This window comes from Perca fluviatilis, chromosome 17, assembly GCF_010015445.1.
Source record: "Perca fluviatilis chromosome 17, GENO_Pfluv_1.0, whole genome shotgun sequence".
Classification (NCBI taxonomy): Eukaryota; Metazoa; Chordata; class Actinopteri; order Perciformes; family Percidae; genus Perca; species Perca fluviatilis.
Genome location: NC_053128.1, coordinates 33,815,147 through 33,825,146, shown reverse-complemented (window position 1 = coordinate 33,825,146; position 10,000 = coordinate 33,815,147). Strand labels below are relative to the sequence as shown.

The 10,000-nt window shown below is 40.4% G+C and overlaps 2 protein-coding genes across 2 annotated transcripts in view; one reads left to right on the top strand and one right to left on the bottom strand.

Annotated features, from left to right (window-relative positions):
* The window catches only part of LOC120545092 (heparanase-like), a gene marked incomplete at its 5' end in the record, with an annotated part of 14,700 nt that extends 14,686 nt beyond the window's left edge, over window positions 1-14 (top strand). The window contains one exon of the mRNA XM_039779082.1: window positions 1-14. This exon is cut by the window's left edge and continues 201 nt beyond it.
* A 2,394-nt stretch (window positions 15-2,408) lies between these two features.
* The window catches only part of LOC120545622 (myosin light chain 5-like), an 11,892-nt gene continuing 4,300 nt past the window's right edge, over window positions 2,409-10,000 (bottom strand). The window contains exons 3-7 of the mRNA XM_039780138.1: window positions 9,270-9,345; window positions 7,954-8,058; window positions 7,309-7,387; window positions 6,153-6,201; window positions 2,409-2,948 (exon numbers count right to left, since the gene is read on the bottom strand). Coding sequence (XP_039636072.1) covers window positions 2,844-2,948; window positions 6,153-6,201; window positions 7,309-7,387; window positions 7,954-8,058; window positions 9,270-9,345 — 414 coding nt within the window. The 3' untranslated portion in view covers window positions 2,409-2,843. The remainder of the gene's footprint in view (window positions 2,949-6,152; window positions 6,202-7,308; window positions 7,388-7,953; window positions 8,059-9,269; window positions 9,346-10,000) is intronic.

Sequence of the window (10,000 nt, the reverse complement as noted above, 5' to 3'; positions counted from 1 at the left end):
CACACACACACAGACATACAGACAGACAGACACATGTACACACACATAAACACACACATACACACACAGACAGACAGACACACACATACACACACAGACAGACACAGAGAGAGCACACACACACACACACACACACACAGACACACACACACACACACACAGACACACACACACACACACACACAGACACACACAAAAACACACACACACCCAGACACACACACACACACACAGTCACACACACAGAAGAACACACACACACACACACACACACAGACCACACACACACACACACAGACACAGACAAAGACACACACACAGACACACACACAGACACACACACACATAAACACACAGACACACACACAGAGAGACACACACACACAGACAGACAGACACAGAGAGAGACACACACACACACACACACACACACACACACATAAACACACAGACACACACACACACACACAGACAGACACACACAGACAAAGACAGACACACGTACACACACATAAACACACACACACACACAGACGGACACAGAGAGACACACACACACACAGAGAGAGAGAGAGACACACACACACACACACACACACAGACTCTCTACGCTGAAACACTACCTGAAGTACTGCTGGAATCAAACAGCTGGAATCAAACAGCTGGAATCAAACAGCTGGAATCAAACAGCTGGAATCAAACAGCTGGAATCAAACAGCTGGGTCTCCCGTAACGTGAAGGCTGGAGAGGGATCTGCTCTGTTTACTTTATCCTCTCATGTGACGGCTGCTGTCTTATTTATAGAAGATATGCTGTTTCTAATAAAGTTTAGTTCTCTAAACTAAAGTGTCGACACACTACGGCTTTATTTGAGTAACTTATACGGAGAGATAAGATTTGTCTTGTCTTCCCATCGACCATGCTACTTTTTCTTGTTTTTTTCTGGTTCAAATATTTCAAACTTTTATTTTGTCATGTTTTTGTCACTTTTTTCCCCAAAAATTTCGTCACTTTTTCCCAATGTTTTTGTCACTTTTTCCCGACGTTTTGTCACTTTTTTTTTCAATTTTTTTGTCATTTTTTCCATTTTTTTTGTCACAAATTTTCGACATTTTTGTCACAAATTTTCGACATTTTTGTCACTTTTTTAAAACTTTTTTTGTCAATTTTTTTGCCACAAATTTTTGATGTTTTTGTAAATTTTTCTGCAGTTATTATTTGATCTTTTTTTTTTTTTCAAATGCTATACACCCAAATTAAATAAAAGTAGTGAACTGATCATTTATTTTACTTGTAAATAGTAATGGTTGTATATGGAAACATTTTCGTTATGTTTTTGGACAATTTGGTTGAAAGAAACCCAAATTTCTGATATAGAAGTCCCCTAGTGGTCCCCCTAATACTATATCTGAAGTCTCTTTTATATAGACCTTAGTGGTCCCCCTAATACTGTATCTGAAGTCTCTTTTATATAGACCTTAGTGGTCCCCATAATACTGTATCTGAAGTCTCTTTTATATAGACCTTAGTGGTCCCCTAATACTGTATCTGAAGTCTCTTTTATATAGACCTTAGTGGTCCCCTAATACTGTATCTGAAGTCTCTTTTATATAGACCTTAGTGGTCCCCTAATACTGTATCTGAAGTCTCTTTTATATAGGCCTTAGTGGTCCCCTAAAACTGTATCTGAAGTCTCTTTTATATAGACCTTAGTGGTCCCCTAATACTGTATCTGAAGTCTCTTTTATATAGACCTTAGTGGTCCCTACACATCATCTGAAGTCTCTTTTATATAGACCTTAGTGGTCCCCAATACTGTATCTGAAGTTCTTTATATAGACCTTAGTGGTCCCCTAATACTGTATCTGAGTCTCTTTTATATAGAACTTAGTGGTCCCCTAATACTGTATCTGAAGTCTCTTTCCCGAAATTCAGCCTTGGTGCAGAATTCCAGCCACTAGAGCCAGTCCCACAATGAGCTTTCCTTAGGATGTGCCATTTCTGTGTCTGTAGCTATTGAAGAGGAGAGAGGGGGCAAGGTGGAGGGTGGGGGTGTGGTCTTGACCAACTGCCACTTTGCTCATTTGAAAGCCATGATGTCTCTCTCTCTCTCTCTCATGGGTGGGCCAAATTCTCTGAGGCAAGCAAAGCAGAGAAAGGGGAGGTAACCTTGCTCCTTATGACCTCATAAGGAGAAGATTCCTGATTGGTCCATCTGAGCTTTCATTTTCTCAAAGGCAGAGCAGGATACCCAGGGCTCGGTTTACACTTATCACCATTTCTAGCCACTGGGGGGCCATAGGCAGGCTGGGGGAACTCACATTAATGTTAAAAAACCTCATAAAGTGACATTTTCATGCCATGGGACCTTTAATGTTACAATAATCAATAAGTCAAATCATAGATTCTGAGAAGTTTCCTTTTTATTTGCACTTAAAGAATACAAACAGATGTTGGTGTGTGTGCTGCTCTAGACAGATGTTGGTGTGTGTGCTGCTCTAGACAGATGTTGGTGTGTGTGCAGCTTGCAGACAGATGTTGGGCTGTGTGCAGCTTGCAGACAGATGTTGGGCTGTGTGCTGCTCTAGACAGATGTTGGTGTGTGTGCAGCTTGCAGACAGATGTTGGGCTGTGTGCAGCTTGCAGACAGATGTTGGGCTGTGTGCTGCTCTAGACAGATGTTGGTGTGTGTGCAGCTTGCAGACAGATGTTGGTGTGTGTGTGCAGCTTGCAGACAGATGTTGGTGTGTGTGTGCAGCTTGCAGACAGATGTTGGTGTGTGTGTGCAGCTTGCAGACCGATGTTGGGCTGTGCAGACAGATGTTAGGCTGTGCAGACAGATGTTAGGCTTCCTCCTGCTCCTCTCCGTGGGTGATGATGTAACACAGAGATTTGTAATCCAGGTTTCCGGCCGCGTCGATGTTCGACGACTGAAACATCTGCTTCACCTGCGGTCAGATTCATGATTAATATTAATATCACTAACGAGGAACTAATGATCAGATATTAGCCGCTTTCTGACCAAGTAGTTAGAGGAACCTAGTTCTAGGAACAGTCCACTTCTGAACAGATCTACTAACTACTCTCCCCCAAAACTAGTTTTTTTACCATTTGCATTCACACTGGCCCAGTGGCCATAGGGACTGTAGGAGGGGTAAGGGAGGGATGTAACCACGGCAACGGTCTCTATAGCGTTAAAATCAGTGTATCAAAATACACCAAAAACAGTCTGAACTAAATCTAATGTATATAGAATATGTCATAATTTAAACAAGTCTGACAAAGACATTGCAGCATTGTGTATGTGTGTGTGTGTGTGTTACTGTGTGTGTGTGACTGTGTGTAAGTGTGTGTGTGTGTGTGTTACTGTGTGTGTGTGACTGTATGTAAGTGTGTGTGTGGGTTACTCTGTGTGGTTGTCTGTGTGTGTGTGTAAGTGTGTGAGTGACTGTGTGTGTTTGAGTGACTGTGTGTGTGTGTGTGTGTGGGTTACTGTGTGTGGTTGTCTGTGTGTGAGTGACTGTGTGTGTTTGAGTGACTGTGTGTGTGTGTGTGTGAGTGACTGTGTGTGTGTGTGTGTGTGTGTGTGTGTGTGTGTTTAGTGACTGTGTGTGTGTGACTGTATGTGTGTGTGTGTGTGTGTGTGGTGTGTGAGTTACTGTGTGTGTGTGTGTGTGACTGTATGTGTATGTGTGTGTGTGTGTGTGTGTGTGTTAGTGTGTGTGTGTGTGACTGTGTGTGTGTGTGTGTGTGTGTGTGTGAGACTGTCTTTTGTGTGACTGAGTGTGTGAGTGACTGTGAGTGTGTGTGTGTGTGTGACTGTGTGCGTGTGTGCGTGTGTGTGTGTGTGTGTGTGTGTGTGTGTGTGTGTGTGCGTGTGTGTGTGTGTGTGTGTGTCTGTCCACGCTTGTGGAGTTTAACTCCAAAAAGAAATCTTATGATGGACGTGTGTTGAGCAAACGATCAGTCAACGGTGAAATCAAAGCCGTTTCTGGTTAGCTCTCCACCAATCAGACGGCTCATTTGAGTCCGACAGCCGGCAGTGCCCGCCCCCACCGATTATACTCGTCAAATCGGCCCAAACGAAGGCTGACAGGCCCTCCGACTGACGAAACACACCGAACAGAACAACTTCGCCAGACTGTCCCACGGCCCCGGTGTGTCTCGGGCTTAATAATCTCTAATAATCCCCAAATATGTCCAGTCGGGACAGGAGGAAAAGAGGTTTCTAGGAACGTTATGTGTTCCAGGAACTGCAAAGATCCCTCCGGTCAGAAAGCGGCTAATAAGGTTACTACTATGGCTCTAAGAGCAGTGTGTTCTGCTTTCAGACAGATAACGTTAGAGAAACAGTTATGGTGCGTTCTTTTTATCTTGTAATCGCGACTAGTAGCTCGAGCGTGACGTCACATCCGTGTCGAAAAACGAATAACCTGCGGGGTTGTTGCGTTCTTTTTGTCACACGATACTACGAGTCGGAGAAAAGATGGATTTTTTTAACATTTTTAGTAACATTTAGGATTATATTCACCCAGTTATTGACATATTACACACATATATTTCACAGTTTGATACATGAAAATTAGGTTTTGATTAACGTTAACGTTAGGCTACTGCTCTGCTTTCTGCTCAAGACTCGGCTTAAAGCCGTTGTTGTCATATAGCAACCGAGCGTCTCTAGCCAATTTCAGCTGCACAAGCTACAAAATAACTAATCAGGCGGTATTTAACTCCTAATAAGACTGTAGAGACATGCCTATAGGTGGCAGTATACAGCGCTATGTTTAACTCCTAATAAGACTGTAGAGACATGCCTATAGGTAGCAGTATACAGCGCTATGTTTAACTCCTAATAAGACTGTAGAGACATGCCTATAGGTAGCAGTATACAGCGCTATGTTTAACTCCTAATAAGACTGTAGAGACATGCCTATAGGTGGCAGTATACAGCGCTATGTTTAACTCCTAATAAGACTGTAGAGACATGCCTATAGGTAGCAGTAGACAGCGCTATGTTTAACTCCTAATAAGACTGTAGAGACATGCCTATAGGTAGCAGTTATACAGCTATGTTTAACTCCTAATAAGACTGTAGAGACATGTCTATAGGTGGCAGTATACAGCGCTATGTTTAACTCCTAATAAGACTGTAGAGACATGCCTATAGGTAGCAGTATACAGCGCTATGTTTAACTCCTAATAAGACTGTAGAGACATGCCTATAGGTAGCGGTATACAGCGCTATGTTTAACTCCTAATAAGACTGTAGAGACATGCCTATAGGTAGCAGTATACAGCGCTATGTTTAACTCCTAATAAGACTGTAGAGACATGCCTATAGGTAGCAGTATACAGCTATGTTTAACTCCTAATAAACTGTAGAGAATGCCTATAGGTAGCAGTATACAGCCATGTTTAACTCCTAATAAGACTGTAGAGACATGCCTATAGGTAGCAGTATACAGCCCATGTTTAACTCCTAATAAGACTGTAGCGACATGCCTATAGGTAGCAGTATACAGCGCCTATGTTTAACTCCTAATAAGACTGTAGAGACATGCCTATAGGTAGCAGTATACAGCGCTATGTTTAACTCCTAATAATAGACTGTAGTGACATGCCTATAGGTAGCAGTATACAGCTATGTTTAACTCCTAATAAGACTGTAGAGACATGCCTATAGGTAGCAGTATACAGCGCATGTTTAACTCCTAATAAGACTGTAGAGACATGCCTATAGGTAGCAGTATACAGCGCTATGTTTAACTCCTAATAAGACTGTAGAGACATGCCTATAGGTAGCAGTATACAGCGCTATGTTTAACTCCTAATAAGACTGTAGAGACATGCCTATAGGTAGCAGTATACAGCGCTATGTTTAACTCCTAATAAGACTGTAGAGACATGCCTATATATAGAGTCGTATATATACGACCTCGGTGGCGTTCTTTTTGCAACTTCCGGTTTGTAACTACATTAGATACAAAATAGGATGGAAAAAAAGCGACAAAAATGTCAAAGTGTCAAAATGTCAAAATCAAAGCAACAAAAATATAAAAAACAAAAGCAATAAACACTGAAAGAAAACGGCAGAGAAGAAAGCGCCAAAAAGTTAGAAAAAAAAGCCACAAAAACAATCAGCAGGACGTTACCTCCTCAGGGGTGAAGCGGTCCGCCTGCGTCATCAGAAGTGTCTGTAATCTGCAGAAAAAACAACAAACACGTAAAACCGAAACGTTTTTGGGTCATCAACTTTAGGTTTTTTTCATGGACATGGTGTCTGACAACATCATGTAAATAATCAGGACTTTTAGCGTGTATAGAGCCAGCATATCTCCACCAGACTCCATGTAAATAATCAGGACTTTTAGCGTGTATAGAGCCAGCATATCTCCACCAGACTCCATGTAAATAATCAGGACTTTTAGCGTGTATAGAGCCAGCATATCTCCACCAGACTCCATGTAAATAATCAGGACTTTTAGCGTGTATAGAGCCAGCATATCTCCACCAGACTCCATGTAAATAATCAGGACTTTTAGCGTGTATAGAGCCAGCATATCTCCACCAGACTCCATGTAAATAATCAGGACTTTTAGCGTGTGTATAGAGCCAGCATATCTCCACCAGACTCCATGTAAATAATCAGGACTTTTAAGGCGTGTATAGAGCCAGCATATCTCCACCAGACTCCATGTAAATAATCAGGACTTTTAGCGTGTATAGAGCCAGCATATCTCCACCAGACTCCATGTAAATAATCAGGACTTTTAGCGTGTATAGAGCCAGCATATCTCCACCAGACTCCATGTAAATAATCAGGACTTTTAGCATGTATAGAGCCAGCATATCTCCACAAGACTCCATGTAAATAATCAGGACTTTTAGCGTGTATAGAGCCAGCATATCTCCACATGTAAATGGGTGAATTAAGGGTTTATTTCAACCAAACCAGAGTGGTGATTGTTGGAACAGTGGAAAGATGAACCAAGACAGGTTTTGGTAGTTTTATTTAGTTTCTGTCCACTTTGAATGAAGTGTGTTTTATGATGATAAAAGTCCTGATTATTTACATGGGTTAGTGGACTCTAACTGCTGCTGAACATTAGTCCTGTAGGGTTACATTACAGCCTGGTTCTGGTTTAATACTGGACCAGTTTCAGAGATTGTTGTTCTCATCAGACACTCAGACACACAAACATGGAGACATAGGGTCCAGGTAGTTAGCCTTTAAGTAAAAGTAAAATTACAGATTTTAAAAACTACTTAAAAAATTAAAAATGAAGTACACATAAAAAGGTGACGTACTCATGTGTGTGGACGAAGCCTTGGGCGTCTGGGTCGAACAGTTTGAAAGCATTTAAGATGGTTTCTTCAGGGTCAGTACCTACACACACACACACACACACACACACACACACACACACACACACACACACACACACACACACACACACACACACACACACACACACAGACCCAGACAGACACACACACACAGAGACACAGACAGACACACACACACAGAGACACAGACAGACAGACAGACACACACACACACATACAGACACACACACACACACACACACACACACACACACACACACACACACACACACACACACACACACACAGACCCAGACACACACACACACACACACACACACACACACACACACAGACCCACTCACACACACACACACACACACACACACACACACACACACACACACACACACACACACACAGACACACACACACACTCACACACAGAGACACAGACAGACAGACACAAACACATACACACAGACACACACACACACACACATACAGACACACACACACACACACACACACACACACACACATACATACAGACACACACACACACACTTAAAATGATATACTATCTTTTTAGAATAGACTGACTTGTTGTTCCTTTAAGGTTCTCACCGTGCAGCTTTTCTCCGAACAGACCGAGGAACATGGTGAAGTTGATCGGGCCGCTGGCTTCCTTCAGCATGTCTTCCAGCTCCTTGTCCTTCACGTTGAGTTTACCTGAAACACAAGGGGAGAATTTTTTTCGAAAAAAGAGACCAAAAAAATGAGACAAAAACATTGAAAATAAATGTCAAAAAAATTGTCCAAACAAAATAAATCCTAAAAAGGCGAACAAATAATAAAAAAAAGGGACAAAAACAATGAATTTTTTTCGAAAAAAGAGACCGAAAAAAAGAGACAAAAACATTTAAAAGCAAGAGACAAAACGGTTGGAATAAAATGTTAAAAATGAGACAAAAACATTGAAAATAAATGTCGAAAAAAATTGTCAAACTAAATAAATCCTAACAAGATGAACAAAAGAATTTAAAAAAGTGACAAAAAACATTGAATTTGTTTTTCGAAAAAAGAGACCCAAAAAATTAGGCAAAAACATTGAAAATAAATGTTTAAAAAATAAATCCTAAAAAGGCGACCAACAACTTTTAAAAAAGGGACAACATTGACTAAAAACATTGAAAAACAAGAGAGAAAACAGTTGGAATAAAACGTAAAAAAAAAAAAAAAAGAGACAAAAACATTGAAAATAAATGTTAAAATGTAAATTGCCAAAAAAAAAAAAAAGATCCTAAAATGGCGACAAAAAAAAAAAAAAAAAAAAAAAAAAGGGACAAAAACATTGAATTTTTTTCGAAAAAAGAGACCGAAAAAAAGAGACAAAAACATTGAAAAACAAGAGACAAAACGGTTGGAATTAAATGTTAAAAATGAGACAAAAACATTGAAAATGTCGAAAAAAATTGTCAAACAAAATAAATCCTAAAAAGGCAAACAAAGAATTTAAAAAAGTGACAAAAACATTGAATTTTTTCCAAAAAAAAGAGACAAAAACATTGAAAAAAAAGAGAAAAACGGTTGGAATAAAATGTAAATTACCAAAAAAAAAGATCCTAAAATGGCGACCAAATATAAAAAAAGGAACAAAAACATTGAATTTTTTTCGAAAAAAGAGACAGAAAAAAAGAGACAAAACGGTTGGAATAAAATGTAAAAAATGAGACCAAAACATTGAAAATAAATGTTAAAATGTAAATTGCCAAAAAAAAAAGATCCTAAAAAGAGACCAAAAAACAAAATGAAATAAAATGAGACAAAAACATTGAAATAAATGTTTAAAAAATTGTCCAAAATACATCCTAAAAAAGGCTAACAAAAAATATAAAAAGAACAACAGCTTTTTAGATTAGTAGATTTGGCGCCGTACGAACCCAGAGAGGCGTAGGTGTCCTTCAGGTCTTCCTTATCGATGAACCCGTCCCGGTTCTGGTCGATCAGCGTGAACGCCTGAGTTAAAAACACAACGTTACGCTCTCAGAACTGCAGGTTTTTGGGGATCTCAGGTCCCAGAAGTCACCTACAGACACACGGGAAATAGAACTGCAAAAGAAGAGCTTTCTTCACCGCTGTGTAGTGTCTTTATAGACCTTTATCAGGGCAGACATGTTGACATGTCATAGTAGGAAGAGCACAGGTGTATTAAACCATTACTGATGGCTGCATTCCACTTAGGAGAGGCCCTGGTATTAAACCATTAATGATGGCTGCATTCCACTTAGGAGAGGTCCTGGTATTAAACCATTACTGATGGCTGCATTCCACTTAGGAGAGACCCTGGTATTAAACCATTACTGATGGCTGCATTCCACTTAGGAGAGACCCTGGTATTAAACCATTACTGATGGCTGCATTCCACTTAGGAGAGGCCCTGGTATTAAACCATTACTGATGGCTGTATTCCACTTAGGAGAGGCCCTGGTATTAAACCATTACTGATGGCTGTATTCCACTTAGGAGAGGCCCTGGTATTAAACCATTACTGATGGCTGCATTCCACTTAGGAGAGGTCCTGGTATTAAACCATTACTGATGGCTGCATTCCACTTAGGAGAGGTCCTGGTATTAAACCATTACTGATGGCTGCATTCCACTTAGGAGAGAC